This window comes from Xenopus laevis, chromosome 3S, assembly GCF_017654675.1.
Source record: "Xenopus laevis strain J_2021 chromosome 3S, Xenopus_laevis_v10.1, whole genome shotgun sequence".
Lineage (NCBI taxonomy): Eukaryota > Metazoa > Chordata > Amphibia > Anura > Pipidae > Xenopus > Xenopus laevis.
The window spans coordinates 62,898,835-62,916,133 of NC_054376.1; the positions used below are offsets into that span (position 1 = coordinate 62,898,835).

At 37.1% G+C, this 17,299-nt stretch overlaps 1 protein-coding gene and 1 pseudogene across 1 annotated transcript; both read right to left on the reverse strand.

Annotated features, from left to right (window-relative positions):
- Positions 1-773: 773 nt before the first annotated feature.
- miox.S (myo-inositol oxygenase S homeolog) lies at positions 774-13,869 on the reverse strand. Its single transcript, NM_001094406.1, is given in 10 exon segments — positions 774-1,590; positions 2,888-3,000; positions 4,102-4,151; positions 4,904-4,971; positions 6,193-6,302; positions 7,088-7,155; positions 7,912-8,074; positions 8,978-9,058; positions 10,488-10,544; positions 13,765-13,869. Coding segments are annotated over 10 exon segments (837 nt in total). The 5' UTR covers positions 13,783-13,869; the 3' UTR covers positions 774-1,481.
- On the reverse strand, positions 11,232-11,332 carry LOC121402313 (annotated as a pseudogene).
- Positions 13,870-17,299: the final 3,430 nt, after the last annotated feature.

Below are 17,299 nucleotides of genomic sequence, written 5' to 3' on the forward strand. Positions count from 1 at the left end.
GTGGCTTCTGGATTTAACTTTCTCGGTAAAAACCCAGTGATTGAGTAGAATCTTCTTAAACTGTTTTGGGAGGAATTCGTTTAGTGTTTAGTCAGGATGAATATATTGGTAAAGCAAAAATATATTTTATATTAGTTTAGACCAATTTCTGTCATGGAGATTGGGATGTGAGCAAGCTATGGCTAGCAACAATTCTATAAATAAGCTGAATGGATATGGGGAGACGAGACAACCATGACGTGCCATGTAAGTAGGTAAAATATTTTGAAATAAAGGAAATTGCACATCTTTCCTCTGGGAGTGTAACAAACACATCTTGTTTCTATGTATCTTTTTGTTTTTAAAGCAATATGTTTACATTCTTCAAAATATTATAGATACATTTTAAACAAATTCCTCTAGTTGTGACACGTTAATCTATAAAAATAAAGCTAGCCTTTTCCAGCTCATATCATGGTATCATGTCAGGCGTATTGCCATTGATTCCATTAGTTGTAGTACACTGGAAATCGTGTGCAGTGCAAGGAATAGTAATATGAGACTACAATTATAAATTAAACATAGTAGACCATAAAAATAGTAGCATTTTAATACAGTGGTACAACAATGCTAAAAATAGAAACGGCATTTGTAGGTGTGTAGTTCAAACTGGGTGTAGGGTTTGTTGCTATAAGTTATGTAGCAAGACTTGGCTAATTGTCATGGTATTGGTATTGGTGTATATGCAAAAGCATTGACTTGTTTGCAATAGGAATTACAGAGGTTTTTTTTTCTTGTTGGTGTATTGTTTTCTGGTAGTGAGATTAGTCTACATTTGCTAATTCATCTGTTAGGAGCCTTGCTTCACTGGGGAAGGAATGTTTGTCTTATTACTTGTAGCCTTGGGGCTCTCTGCCCTTCTGTGTCAAAGGCTGTGCCATGTGAGAAGGTTGTGGGAGAGTAGAGTCATTGACAATGGCTGAAATCTGGCTTTCACTCAGAACTTCACATCCAGGGCCCTCTCCCACAAGAATCATATGTAGATAGTACTAAATGTTACATACTGTAGTGTTGATGGAAATTGGTTGATATATATATATATATATATATATATATATATATATATATATATATATATATATATATACTTATTTTTGGTTTATGTACCCTTTTACATTTCATAGCTTTGTGATGATTTCTTGTTTTGCACTTTTAATTTTTCTGATTTACAGATTTATATGATGGTAGAGTGACACTGGTTGGCGAAAGAAGATGAACGCTTTATGGTGACCTCAAAAAGTAGATCCTGTACCCGTACCAGTAATATTAATTATAGCTTGTAGTTTTAAATGAACAGCAAACATGTATTGCTGTAAATGAAATCCTAACTTTTTCTATCAGAGATTCTGAATTATGTGGGGAACTGGCAAGTCAAGTGGTAGAATGGAAAATGTCCTGTAGTGCATAGATGTATTCATGTTGCTCTGGGCTCCTGAAGAGAATCACCAGCTCAGCACACCAGGGCAGTACTTGTCTATTAATTCCTGGTAATATGGTTGTAGAAGCTTTACATCTGGGATGTCCTCCGTTTTTGTATACAAGTCAAATTTACTGTGGAAAACATAAAATTGCAATTACTGAACTTGAATACATTCACTAGAATGGGATTTTAAAAAAATTGCCAAGTGATAATTCTAGTGTTTAAGAAACCATTGCCTTTATATAGAAATGAATGTTTGTAAGAAAGCCCTGTATTAAGTGTGCAATCATATTGGTGAATTTGATTCATGCATGCACTGTTCTTCTATAATAAATCACCCCTGTATCACCATTTCAGCTCGTTATCCCAGGGTTCCAGGTCTGGACTGGGAGTCAAAAATAATCCCTGGCATGCCCTACAATGGTGGCCCAATGCTCTAATAGAAAGAACCCCAGGTCAGTACGTGTGGGCCAGGGAGGAACATAAGCAATTTTATTAACTTGATTTGTCTTTCCTTGTACTATAAAGCACGTGTAATGATTGCCCTACATTGGCTGATAGATCAAAGGTGGGACCCTAAAATCCAAAATCCTGCATTGAAGGTCTGTTAAAAAAAAGTTACATGAAAATAAATGTTACAGGTAAAGCTTAATCCTCAATAAGCCCCAAAACAAAGAAAATCAATAGAGATGCTAAAAATAGTAAGCAACCCTTGTTCTCCAACTGCTAACTATGTCTAGCAATGTATTAGCAGAAAGATATACTAATATTTTTGGTGCAAGCAAAGACTCCAGGGTGCTAAGCTATCATTTGCAGACATGTTTTTTTCTGCTCCCAAATCCACTTTTGACTCACTTTGGCTTAGGACAACCTTCATTTTCAGCTTTGTTTAACTAAAATGCTGTAAATTACCATGGATGAGATGACATTATGGCCAGATCTAAGGACATTCTGTATGGGCCATTATATACTAAACACATGATTTCCCCAGTTGTTTCTTTTTTCTGTTCCCTGGAGGATTCTCCTGTCTCTCTCTTTCTTTTCTTTCATCTACTCTGTTTGCAAATTGATGCCGTATGCATATGGTACTTTAAAATGTTTAAAAATATTTTTTAATGTTTAAAAATGTAATATTTTAAATATTTTGTTTAAAAATATAGTAAAAAAACAAAACTATATGTTTAACAAAACTATGGATGAAAGCACACTATTTATTTGACCTTAAACTTCACCAAATATTGCTGAAAATACCCCAATTCTGTAGAATTGACTATACTAGCAGTAGTTTGGAAATTTGGCAACTATCCTTAATTTCCAGGGGCTGCCCCATGTACATTCAACCATGTTAAAGTATGCCTTTCTGTGTTTATATGTATTTTAACAGGGCATAATTACTACTTAATAATGTATAACAAGCCAAAAACATACTTGAATTCCTTCACCCAGTGCAACATTCTATGGTCCTTCTCATTGCAGAGGTGTTGGTAATCTCCCCCTGTGTGCCATGGGTAAAATGAATGGAACCGAATCATATTAAGACCCTGAAAGCAAAGTATTTCTTTAAAGGATTTACATATCAGTTAAGTCATAACAACATGGTGCTCATTTGCAAAACTGGCTTAGTGACTAAACTGTATCCCCATTTACAGTGCAATTTTTCCCAGGTTATGATAAAATCTATAACATAGTCCATGTCACAGCCTTGAACTGCTAAGCTATGCCCCTTCTATCCTCTTTTAATGAAATTATAACACAATAGGAGGCCTATGATAGGTGATAAGGAAGTCTATAGCCAGCCTTTCAGCTACAACAAAAACTCTAGGATGAGGCAGAGCGGATGCAAATAAAAATAACATATTTCAATTACACACATCTATAGGGAATGCAATCAGTTTAGGTATAACAGCTCTTTATATTTGTAGTATTAATGATAACAGAGGTCTAGCACAGTGCTAGTCTTCAGCTCTCTTCAGGGTCTGTCCCAAAACACAAAGAATATAAATGCAGAAAGAAGCCCACCTAATGCAGACTCTGCTGCTTATAGTTATTCAATTGACGTGCCAGGCTACAAGAGCCTTTCTCCAAGCATATATGATAACAGAAGTCCCCTACTAGAGGAATGTGTGGATGTTGTAGTGGTGTATGATGATATGAATTATCTGGATGGGTAATGCCTGGTTGCTAAGATAAATTGGACCCTAGTAACCAGACAGTTGCTGAAATGCACAACTGCATGAAGACCAAATGCAAATTGTCTTAGAATATGATTGTCCGGGTTCTGCTAAACGTTAATGCAAAGGTGAACTACCCATGTAACTCTATATGTATCTATTTACTCTGTAAAGTGCTGGAATATATGGTGAACCTATATAAATAATAAAAACAAAGGTAAATGTCAGTGTATGCCAGGTAAAGCATTTAAAGTGAAAATGCATTTGAAAAACAAAGATGTAGGAGAACATAAGGTTCATGGCCCAATACATTTGTAACAAGTTATACAGTATAAAGAGAAACATGAGGGTAAACAATTTTAACACTACATTATAAGGCATTTAAAACAATACAGTGACTAATAATACAGAACAGTGCATTAATTAGTCACTGGCATCAATCAAGCAGGGTTATCCAGGTGACTCTCTTACCTCTTCAGGGATGGAACACTTATTCAACTGAAGTACTTTATACAGGTACTCTGCAAAATCAGAAACAAACTAAGTAATAGGGAATCAAATGCATCCAACAGGGGAACATCTGGGATCTGAATATTTATACTGTTGTCATATTGGTTCAGTCAAACGTTCAATGAACACAGTGCACATTACTAATGACTCGTAATAAGGTCATATGTAATTCTGAAATCTGATCACACTGCTGGCAGAGACACAGCACACTGTGAATCTGATCAAACAATCCAAGCTGAATTGTTATCCCACACTCAGGTGCACATTCTAATATAGAGATGTGAGCAGAGCAGTGGCATATTTCTCATATGAGTCTGCAAGAAGTGATGCATCATTATAAGCTTTAAAGTCCCATGTAACCTCCTTAGCAAACAATATGAACTGCATTGTTACATTCATAACATTTACACATTGCATTAGTGGTATAACTGTTGGGGTTTTAAAACCTCCTGTTCAGGTTTTTATGGTTTTAAAAACCAGAAAAATTACTTTATACCACACTGTGTCATGTCATACCCCCACCCTCAACATCCCCTAAACCATCCCTTCAATGTTACCACCCCGCTCCCAATGTCATCACCCTGTTCCCGCAAGGATTTGGTGCATCCCTAATAAGGATTTTGAGGATTTGCTGCATCCCTAATAAGAATAGGTGGGTGGAGTAGGTAAATTCAGTGAAACAATTAGATATGGTTATAATGGAAAATAAATCACAATTTGCTCTCCTAAAACATGCCTTTCTCCTACATAAAAGTTGACTTACCATCATGGCCCCATGACATAAGCACATTCTCTAGACCACAGTTGGGTTTGTAAATTCCATATTTTGTGCTGTACAAAAGATGAACAAGAGAAAATGAACCGGGTTAATGCTGTCAGTTTGCAGTAAGGTGAGTAGCCTGTCCAGTGGTGTAATTACAGAGGAAGCAGACGCTGCTGTTGTGGGGGGCACAGGAGGCCCACTAAAAATAAATATATTATGTTTTCTTGGAATCACCTGATTTACTACTGTTTTGGGCCCTAAATTGCATTTGCTGTGGGGCCCAGAAACATCTAGTTACGCAACTGAGCCTGTCTCAGCATTTTTCTGTTTATCCTATTGCTTTTTTTCATTATTTATCATATGTTTCATAATTACAAAGACGTGCCTTTGGACTCAATAAATATATTCAACATATGACATTACCTTCCTTGTAGTATAAAAATATGGAACAACTGTTCCTCCCCATTGAATCCAATGCATTTCTGCAAAACTGCACACCACAAATTTTCCACACTTTTGTGAAGTTTTCAGTAGTTTTGCAAACTTAATGAGTTCATTCAGGGGAATAATGTAATAATGTGAAATAATGACTTTTTAATTACGAAATGTACCTTTTCTGTTGACTTTGCAACAGGCTTGAAAAGCTTGAGATAATAAATATTTTTTAAAATGTCAATGTGCATATTCTTAAAGGAATAGTAACACCAAAAACTGTTTTAAAGTAATGAAAATATGAATATATGAAATATATATATATATGAATATGAAAACTGGTGTGTTGGCTTTAGAAACACTACTATAGTTTATATAAACAAGCTATTGTGTAAATATGGGGGCAGCCATTCAGGCTGGAAAAGGAGAAAAGGCACAGAATACACAGCAGATAACAGATAAGCTCGGTGGTATTCAATAGGATTCTTCAGAACTTATCTCTTATCTACTGTGCATCCTGTGCTTGAATGGCTGCCCCCATGGCTACCACTGAAGACTTGTTAATATAAACTACAGTAGTGTTTCTGAAGCAAACACAATAGATTTCCCTAGTGCAGGGAATATTATTATTATAGTGTCATTCCTTTAAAACATGTTCATTTTCTGGTGTTACAGTTCCTTTAATCATCAATACTCATTTAAATTTTTCTCCAAAATTCTTTGGAGAATATTACACAACTCAGCACAATGCTAGGTCAGTATTTCCCCCCACATTGAGTAATTGGTATTGGTTATATTAACTCTTAAACATATCTTAAAGACAAGTTGGAATTACATAAACATGTGTATCTTCATACCTGTATATTGGGTGCTTTGTGTCTGGATTGTCTTTAAAAGTGGTGTCACTGAACACAATGGATTGTTGGAACTTGCAGCCTACTGGGAAGGTGTCTCCAACCACTGACCACTGCATAAAAACAAACCATAAGAGATGCCATGCTTGAGGGGGCATTAAATCAGCAAAATATAGTCATGAAACAGAGGATAAGGCATGGATAATACCTAAATTAAACAAAGAAAGAAACACCACATATTCAGAAATGCTTATTAATAACAGAATGTTAATAGACAGAGGTGTCTGATGCATCTTGTAGTTACTGTGTATCCTGGGATAACACAGGAGAAAGATAGTTTTAGCAACAGTCTTTTTAGTAATTGCCATTCATCTATTTTTATTTTTTTAGATGGAACAAGCAATCAATCCAATATAAACAGTCCACAATATATACAATACACAAAGATTAGCATGTGAGCAGCAATCATGTCGGGTTCAGCACATAGGTCTAAAAGCCCAGCTAGTAAAAAGATTCATCAAAGCTTTAATGCTGGGTTTCTTCTGGATTGGTAATATTTGCATTCCAGCTTGTATAGAACTACATTTCCCTATATCTTTTTCCTTGCTTGATGTATAAAACATCAAAAGCTGCCTTACACGATCTCAAGAGCAGAAGGTTATACAGTATATTCTTTTTTTTATTAGAATATTGCTACATTTTATTACTGCATTGTGCAGATCTGACATTATGCATCTGTGCCTCGTGTCTACTGTTTAGGTAAGACAAAGATTCCCAGTAGACAGCTGGATGTAGTAGGTAATAGGTTTTGCAAGCAGCTGAGTACATCACTGGCATCCATATATGTTGCCTAATTATTGCTTTGAAAACTATTCATACATTTAAAAGCAAAACTAACCTGAGGTTCATTATCCAGGGCCATAATTTTTCCAATATCATGTAGCAAGCCAACCAGCTGGAACCAGTCTAGAGAACAAGAAAACATTAAAGCTGGTATCTTTTTACCAGTGTAATGGAACTAATAGGCAGTATAGTACATGATCACAGGCCAGTATGGCTCCATCTGTAACACAGGTCTCTAGTCATAATCAGATAGCCTATGTGCTAAGAAGTAGCTTTCAACATAATATTTGAAGTCCTAGGAGTAAATATAGGATATCTAACAAGCCACAGCTTCTGGTTGGTGTGCTGCTACCTCGGTAAGACTAATATTTTGGGGTTTTTAGGCATATTTAAAAGAACTATCTGAGCACAGCTCTGCGTGGTGGCAGATATGATTAAAATATTTATGAAAAGCATATAGCAAGGTGCATTATGTGTGCCTTTAGTAAACTTTAAGACCCATTGATGTGTGCCTTTGGTAAATATGAAGGTATTTGCATAAAGTCAAGATTACGGTGCAGGCTGAGCTCACAGTTGGCCACATGTAGGTTTCCCATGGAGGTCATTCTGTTGAGTCCCATCAGCACAGGCACATTGTCATCAAATATACACTTTAGATTTGTATTGTAACCTCATTTGAAAGTACTGTGAATTAGTCTGAACTAGGTGGTAGAGTCAGTTGCAGCTGGAATGTGCAGATGATTATATATTTATATTTGGTATATGAATATATTTCTTTACAATTGATATATTCATATTTTAGTGTGCCTTAGATCTAACTATATGATGATGATGATTCCTAGATACTTTAGTGAGAGTACAGCAGAATTTACTTAATACCTTTATCTGGATGACTACGACGGATGCCTTCTGCTGTTTGATATGCGTGGAAAGAGTTTGGAAAATCCACATCAGGATCAGATTCATCAACCAAATTATCCAGCAAATTAAGTGCCTCCATCACACTCATCTTCCTGTGTGTGCATGAACCCCATTGTGTATGCTAAAAACAAGACCTACAGGTTATTAAATATACTGGCTATAGCAAAACAGACAATATCTGTTATGACACAGTACGGTATAGGAGTCATCTAGTTTATAAAATATACAGAGAATGACGTACCCCTAATGTAAAAATATAAGGATATTATAAGTCAACTCAAAGTCACATGGCCATATCGACAAATTGAGATGCCTACAACGTCAACCATCTGTCTCTGCACAATTTTTTTAAAGAGAGAATATGGTTCTAAATGTATGTATGAAGTAGAGGGTGGTGAGAAACTTGGGACCCAGTTTTTGTGCTTCATTCAGGATTGCAAAGACCGCCATTCAAGGTGCAACGCCCAGTGCAGACTGCAGATGTGCAAAAAACATTAGAGATTGCACTTTATACCCACTTTATAGGCGCTTCAGCCTACCTTATTTCCTAACATTATCAATATGTTAATATCATCAGTGAATGCTGAATTTTTATCATCATTTGCAGAAGTTTGTGCCACTGAGAGTTTATCAGCTTCTGCTGGACTATATACTTTCAGGGTGTTTTTTGCAAACAACTTTAATTAGAGGAACATAATATTAAGGTCACATATACCTTAAATGGAATACATTACTAATCTATGGAGATATTGACCAGATCTTTGCTTTCATCTTCTAATGTGTAGTACATGATTAAAATTGATAATTGTACTTGTACAATTTTATTATTATTATTATTATTATTACTAATAATAATAATGCTGATAATAATAATATGTATTTATAAAGGGCTAACATATTCCACAGTGCTGTACAGTAAATTGGTGCATACAATAAATATATAGACTACATAAAAAAACAAAAACTGATAATAAGGTAAAGATTTATTTATACAGTGCCAGTAAGTCATGCAGCGCTTTCTTACCTTCTCTTTAACAAACTGTACCGTCTGATATGTGTGCATCAAGGTGTATGTGTTTTTCACTCTGTCCAGTAGAGGGCCATCCTGTGACAGACTCAGGTTTAGACAATGTAGCTTACAGCCTATTCTTAGTACCCTCTCTCAGGCACTCTAGGATTCAGACTGCTAATACCAAGCATTTGGTTCAACTTAGAGTCAGCAATTTGAGATTAACTGTATGCTTGAACTGCAGAGAGAGGGTCACTGACACTTGTATTAACAGTCAAACCCCCATATGTAACAAAAGGCACTAAGTTTGCCCAGGAGCAGTAACCCATAGCCAGGCCCGCATTTGTGGAAAGGCCACCAAGGCCCGGGGTGGCAAGATTTTAGGGGGGCGGCAGGCTGTCCAACCATATTCACATTGGTTCAGAAACACTGGGATGCGCAGGAAATACAATATTTTTTTGAATAATATATGTGTAATGTATGTTTGTGGCAATGTAATAAGGAAGAGTTGTGTGACTTGTTTGGCATATGGAGGACGTTTCCATGTGAAATTGTCAGAAAACAGCATTATTCTGCACAGATCCTTAGCTCTTATGTTGGTGAACATGCCACTTTATTGAAGAGGAAATGTGAAAAATGTGTAGTCTTAGACTAACTAGGAATATATTTTTTAAAGAGGCAATATTTATTTGTGTTCAATCAATTCAGCTTGTTTTGAATAGTCTGTCTCTGGTTTAAAAAAATTATTTATATATTATTCTCTTATTTCTAGCAATAGTTCAGAAAAGCAAAATAGTGCAGAAAGCGAAACTTTCAGTTTGCACTTCCCAAGTCCATGGTTTTTCAGACAAGCTGTGCTAGGCAGAGTAGAAGACGTCTAATAAAATTACCCTTCACTGTAACAGCTATGACACAAAAAACATGTTGCACCATGGAACCCAAACTCACTATTGGCACTTGAAAGTGCACTTACTAAGGGATGTTGGGCTAGTAGAGTTGTTTTTGAGGAAAGTTCTGTCAATCAAAATTCTGAGCAGACCAAAGCCCTAAACTCTCTTGTATAATGAGTTTTTTGATATTTGTGAATTTCAGAAAGAACTCATTTCTGTACTTAAACTAAACAGATTACAGAGGGAGATGTGAAGAAGTAGTAAGGGTAAAAAAACACTTATCCATTGGCAATTTATAATAAAGGAAATGTAGAATTATTAAAATGAAAGATTATAAGCAGTGGCATAACTTTGAAGGCCCTACACAAAAAGACTATTTCCTCTGTAGTTAGTTACACAACTGCTTATAGGCTAAACAGATTTCTTATACAAACCCTATTGTTTTGGCTTATGTTGGACACAGGTGTATATTGCTCCTTTAAACTACAGCTGAATGGAAAATGGTGGGACTACTGCTGGAAATGTAAATTGCTCAGGGGCAATGGCAATTTCACCAATTTCATTACCATGATAAAAAAAACATCCACTTAGTAAACAGTCCAACCCCCACAGCCTTTGTCTTTTACCACACTCACCTTATAATTGCGATACTGGTGATTCTCGGGCTCCGGACGGTATGTGAGAGATGGATCCTGCAGAGAAGTGTAACAGTCCAGTATTATTGTAATTCTTGTTTATAGTGTTTTTGTTTTCCCTTTTTACCACCTATCTAGCCAAAGCCACAGTGTATTCCCAGTACAAGGCTGTGTATTCCGAGTCATACTTCAGTCACCTAAGTACAAGTGTCACACAGAGTGCACAGACAAGTGTGAGGGTGGTAATAGGACCAAGTCTTAAGAAAGACTGGGTGCCCCAAAATGAATTATCTGGCCAAAAAGCTCAGGGGGAAAAAAAGAGTCCTTTAGATCCACCCGAAGGCTAAGATGGATCCTTTATCCCTGACATCAGCAAGGGTCTTCAGGTTCCTTTCGCAACAAAGCTAGGGGAACTTCTTTATCTTTATCCTTCCCTTTCCAGTCCGAAGATGTGCAAGGGGTCCAGAACCAATGAACCTCTGAATAGGTCCCATGATTGGACTCTCATAGGGCCAGAGTTAAGGGGAAAAAGGAGCTTAATGGCCACACATCTCCCTCTAAAATAGTGCAGACCCAGAGTTATTGCTCCTAATCCATAAAAGTGCTTACAAAAGTGATAAAAGTGCCTCAGCCTAAAGGCCAGGGTTTAAGAGAATAAATGCATATGAAAAAGGTGTAAAAGACTCAAGCTCAAAATCATATGCGGTCCTTTGGCCAGAGGACCAAGTGGTTCTCTGCCTCACCAGTGGATGGGGACTACCACACCTCCTTTAGCTAAGAGATATCCTACCAGCTGATAAGAACAGATACTACACTTGATCTTATCCAAAAGGCAGAGAAGCAATCTTTTAATGCTGGTGAATGTATAGGAAGGCAGAGATGTATTAAAAATACAAGGCATAGAAATGATTAATACAGTGAAAACCTGATTTTAAGTACCCTGATTTTCCCGCATATTACATTTTTTATTTGTGGTCCCACCAATTTATAATGCATTTCAATGGGTGAATTTTCTTAATAAAAATTTTGTCCTGATGTGCCCAAAAATTGCTTTTTTTCCTCTATGAATATCATTATTTGTGAAATACAGAGGTTTAAATTACTAAACAGATGTATATTTTGCCATGGTTCTGCCTGTAAATAGTCAATTCCAATTGGTCTGCCCCTTATACAGTTCTGCACCAACCACTTATTGCTTTAGGTTGAGTATGTGACTATGACAGAGAGACCTTGCACGCAGAGCCGGGCCAATTCGGCCAGACGCCTTGTGAGCATTCTGTAGTATAGACAGAACCAGCACGCACGCGCAAAACTTCCCTCCAGCAAGCATGTGCGAAATGTGTGTGCGCATGCGCAGAATCGCATTTACGTCAGAGACACCAGCGGCAGTCGGGGAGAGTCGGGACCGGACACGGAGTAGGCGACAGAGCAGGTACGTGCCTGGCGCCCCCTCAGCTTTGTGCCCTAGGCACGTGCCTACTCTGCCTACCCCTAGTTCCGGCCCTGCTTGCACGTGTCCCCCATAGTGTAACATTAATGCTGCAATGCTTAACCCTTGTTATTAACACAGTAAATATTGTATCTCAAAGTAAAACGGACTCCTGTTCTTAAATCCTTTCAGTACTTTAACACATTTCCCTAATTTTACATTTTCCCAGATTTTACATAATTTTTTCCTGGTCTCCTGAAAAATGGAACATGGGGGTTCTACAGTAAATACTGCTCAGTATTGATTAGTAATACTGGTATATTTACTTGAAAATAATAAATGTATATAAGATCTGACAGATAGTATAATACTGTTTTAGCAACATTTAGAAAGGCATGAGTCAGCTTTTGTAATCACCGATACAAGACTGAGCTCTATGCAGCTGCAGGGCATCATACTGTTGGAGTGAATGTAGCCATACACTGAGACTTAAATAGCCTTGTACCTTGTACCCTTGCCCGTGGTTCACAGAGCAGATCTGGCAGGAAATTAGTTAGAACGGCAGCTCCTCTCATTTCTGTATCTGACAATTTCCCACACAAAGTTTGGCATCCAAATAAGGGACCCAATGCTTCAGAGCTGGTTGTCCCTCTAACTTGGAAGGGGATCATGAGCAGGAGACACAGTGAAGGAGAAAATACAGAATTGCATAAATATTTGCTTGTACCTGAAAGCCAATATTTCAGTAGATTGATTTTACAAAGCTGTTTTTTTTGGCATTTAGAGATTTTTTTTAATGGTTAAAATTTTTTACTTTAGTTCTCCTTTAAACTTCTAGTTTGGACAAACCAACTGCCCTATCAGATCAGTGAATGGTCCATGAAAACTGCCCCCTGTCAGTGCTATACTTGATATGATCTGCCAGCAAGATCAAAATCGGCCATACTGCTTAATCAAATCTGGATATGTCTGGTCACTGTATAACCTACTTACTATATACCAGTCTCTACTAACAAATACTATTTGCATGTACACAGATTGGTGATAATATAACTACTACTTTTAATTCAAAGTCAGGGCTCAACTACTTTATTAGGCTCACTGCATTCAACATAGGGAAATGTGCTTTGATTTTGTAGTATACATTTGTAAAATCGTGGTCAAAATATATTCCCGTACTAGAGCCCTCTGCTTTCTCTCTCCCATAGCCTTCCACTGGGGCTCCACCACCCCTAAAAGAGATTGCACAACAGAAACCAAAACCCACATAAATACAGAAGGGCAGTATTTCCTAAAAAAAGAAAATAGAAATAATAATTGAAAAACAAATAAGCTAGGCCCCTGATCACACTGGGCACTAGGCTACAGCCTAGGATAGCCTGTGCTTTAATTCACCCCTGAACACAGTGCTTTTCAGTGTAGATCTTGCTTATGCAATGCAATATTTTCCAATAAGATTACTTTTTTACGTCACAAAAATATAATGTAAATATTTCTTTGGTAGCCTAACACTTTTTTTTCCATAACATTTGACAAACTTTTCAACGTAGAAAAGAAAACCCATTATCTGGAGGATTAACCTTTATGGATTTCTACTGGACATTTGTATTTCTAAGGAAGCAGTATTATGAAAACTAAATTATCTTTTTATATCCCTTTAAACAGTATAAAAGTTAGTATGATAGTGTATTACAGTGTGCCTGGTGCAGTCTTGAAGGAGATCTCTGTGACTCCCAGAAGATTTGTATGTGTATTATTAGTTGAATCTTCATTTGCATGCTTTGAAAAGCAAAACTAAAGATGAACTTGAAATGAAAGCAATTGGCAAGAAATACAGTTACTACTTACCAGCTGAATTATCTTCATCCTTAGAAGTGTATGAAGAAGCAAATTGGGAAAAAGAACAGAGGGTGCAATAGCTCTGTAGTGTCCCCTGATAGGAAAATAAGGTTGTATAAGGGTCAGAGCCAGAGCACATTAAGTCACCCTTTAACCAGGAATATTTCTGCTGAGTCTTTCATATCAGGTTGCTGAGTGGCTCACAGGTTAACCATTCCATGCTATTTTTCAGTCCTGTTAATTTTTATGCTTTATTTTTCATTATACCACCATCTGTAATTGATATACAAAGTTCATAAAAGAAAGAACCCGGGTTAGATACAATAAACCCAAGAAACCAGTGATTCCAAGGGGCATATTTACTGAAGGGCAAAGTGAGTAACGTTGGTGACGATTCGCCAGCGTTACCGATTTCAGGCACTTTGCAGATTTACTAACAGGCGCAGGTGCAACTTCACTAGCGAACTAGTCATTCACACTCTATTGCCAGGCAATTTTGACTCTGGCGAATGGACGTTACTCCGCAAAAATTACTAAAATGCGGATTTTACTGAACGTTACCTCTTTCGCCAGACTTGCCTTCGCCAGCTCAGACCAGGCGATGGAGTGCATAGATCTTCCTCAATCTTCTTTTTCTTACATCATATTTTTTAGTGGAAAAAGCTTCTAAGTCCAAAAAACACTGACGTCTTTTCCTTTTTTCAGAGTGATAGCCTGCAAAAGTCCTACATTTTTTTTGAGTAACCAGGTTCCCCCATATTTTCTAACATATGGCACATAAACTATACAGTGGGCTCATGCGTAGGGCATTATAACAAATCTATTTTCTTTATCACGTTCCCTGGACTTGTGTAATGTAATGTATTTGCTGCAACATATATGTCCATTCCACTTTATAATTTCTCACAGTATGCAAATTAGCCTGAGCGAAGACCTCTAACGAAGTTGCGATAGGCATAATTGAATGCTAGCGCATCTTCGCTTCGATTGCCAAAGTAACGCTAGCAAAAATTCGCCAGCGTTCGGCGCATTTTAGTAAGTTAGCGTTGTCTGATCTAATTTTCGTTGCTTAGTAAATAAAAGGGCAACTCTATCATCATTTTATTCAATATTGTTGCAAGTATCATACACAGTTTGGACAGGCCCATCTGAGGATCCAATGCACAGACCAATAAGCTGATGACCAGCCTGGAAGAACCAGTCTGGTAGCTTTAATCACCTGTGACCTTAAATGTTTACTGTTTAGTAGCCATTTAGCAAAAGTAGTCAGGGAGGTACAGGTATATACTGTAATTCATGATGACTGTATGATGGTGGGTGTCTCTTCCTAGATTAATCACATTTAAGACTGAACACCCATCAGTCTTTCAGGGCTCACTCGATTTATACAATAGGTGAGGTAGAGGTGGGGTCCTGGTGGGAGCATAACTGGCTGTAGTCAGGGAGTCATAACCAAAAACCTCTAGGAAATTAGGCTCTCTAGTAAATAGGGATTTTACTATAGTAGAGAAGTGCAACTAAGCTGAAGGGTATGGAAAAAAGTTACAGGTATGGGATTCATTATTCAGAAACCCATTATCCAGAAGGCCATCCCCCAAATAATTCAAATTCAAATAATAAATGTTTAAAAATGATTTACTTTTTCCCTGTAATAAGAAGAGTATAAAGAATGTGCTCTTCAGCAAAGTGCTCTAAAATCCTTTGTTGTAGAGAAACAAAAAGTAATTTAGAATTTGTCATTTTGTTTGACACCAGAAGTGTAGAATTTTTCCTGATTGCTTCTCATAAGCAATGGACCTGATTTTAACTGAAAATGTAGTAAATGTCACTCCTATTTGTCACACTGCATTTATACTCAGCCAGAGAAGCAGCCCCATGCGGCACTATACTTTTATATATGCACATACATGCAAATGCACATTTGGCTGTGTTTTGGCATGGTGAATGCACAAGGAAGCTCATGACATGACATTTTGCTGGCCCATTGTTTGGTATACAGTAGCAAGAAGAACCTATTTGTGATCAGTCCTTGGAGTATGAGAAAGTGCCATTTCTTTAGGCAAGAAACGCGTAAGTCCGGAAGCACCCACTGTATAATACGTGTACCACCGAGCGTGCTTGAATAAAGCCGTTTTTCAAGATAAATATATGCCTCTCTTTGAAGTCCGGAACAGCGGCCAGTTGTGCGGGATTTTACTGAGCTAAGACAGAAGGGGGTGGACTGTGATGTCGGGAGTGTGGGTAGTGATGTAAATAAGTAGAGCAAGTACAAAAGTGGGAACACTCATGCAAGGACGGAAGGAGGCAGAGTGAATCATGGAAGAAAAAGGTAAGATCGGATTGGATCATGGGTGGAGCAGGGGCTCAACTTAAAGGTATAACAAATTTACCTGCCTTGGCAGGTGTTTTACCGGATAGGCTAGAAAAATACCGGGCAGATGGTAACCATACCACCGTGGCCAAGATATCAAGGTATCAATTTTGCCACCACCCCCCAGCGATTATACCTTATGTTCTTCTTTAAAGGGGTGGTTCACCTTTAACTTTTAGTATGTTATAGAATGGATGAAACTAAGCAACGTTTCAATTGGCTTTGAGTTGTTTCTTTTTAACATTTTTGAATTATTTGCTTTCTTCTCCTGACTCTTCCATCTTTCAGATGGGGTCACTGACCCTGTCTAAGTTACAAATGATCTGTAAGGCTACAATGTATTGTTATTGCTACTTTTTATTACTATTTCCATTCAGACCCTCTCCTATTCATATTCCAATCCTTTATTCAAATCATTGCATAAGAACCCCAGCTACCAGATTGCTGGACTTGTAAACTGGAGAGCTGCTGAATAAAAAGCTAAATAAAAAGCTCAAAAACCACAAATAATAAAAAATGAAAACCAATCCCATACCCCTTTAAGGCTTATGGCACACCAGGCAGAAATAAGTCAGTAAAGAAATAAAGTGCCAGTGCTGCCTGCAATTTACTTCAATGGTGAGCACCTCTCACTGAGAGTACAGGTAGGTGGATGCTGTCTTAAAAAAACACAAGCCTGGTATGTCATTAGTGTAAGAGTATGAAATAAATTATAATCAATGGCCTTTATGGCATCCTGCATCTTGCTCTGGTGATTTGATGATGTCAGTGAAACAACAGCAGCAAAAATAAAATTAGTTATTTGGCTTCACAAACTTGTTTATTAATATAATTTACATAAAAAAATATTTTCTTTCACATAGAAGTCCTGTTTACAATATGTTTGTTATGTCAGGTGAATGAAGTATAATCTCTGCAAAGTGATGCATAAATATTTAGGAACTATATAAATACCAGGTAATAAATAATAATAAATAAAAATGAATTCTTCTATTTTTAGGAATCAAGTGTACTATCTAAGAAGAGTATACAAATTTAATAACTGGACCTAAAAAACACTATAAGAATTGGTATTTTCAATAAAAATATTGTACTCTCTAGAAATAGTGCGTAATTGTTGAAAGTGTAGAAATGATTAATATTTGTTAATGCTTATGTGCCATTTTCTTTTTC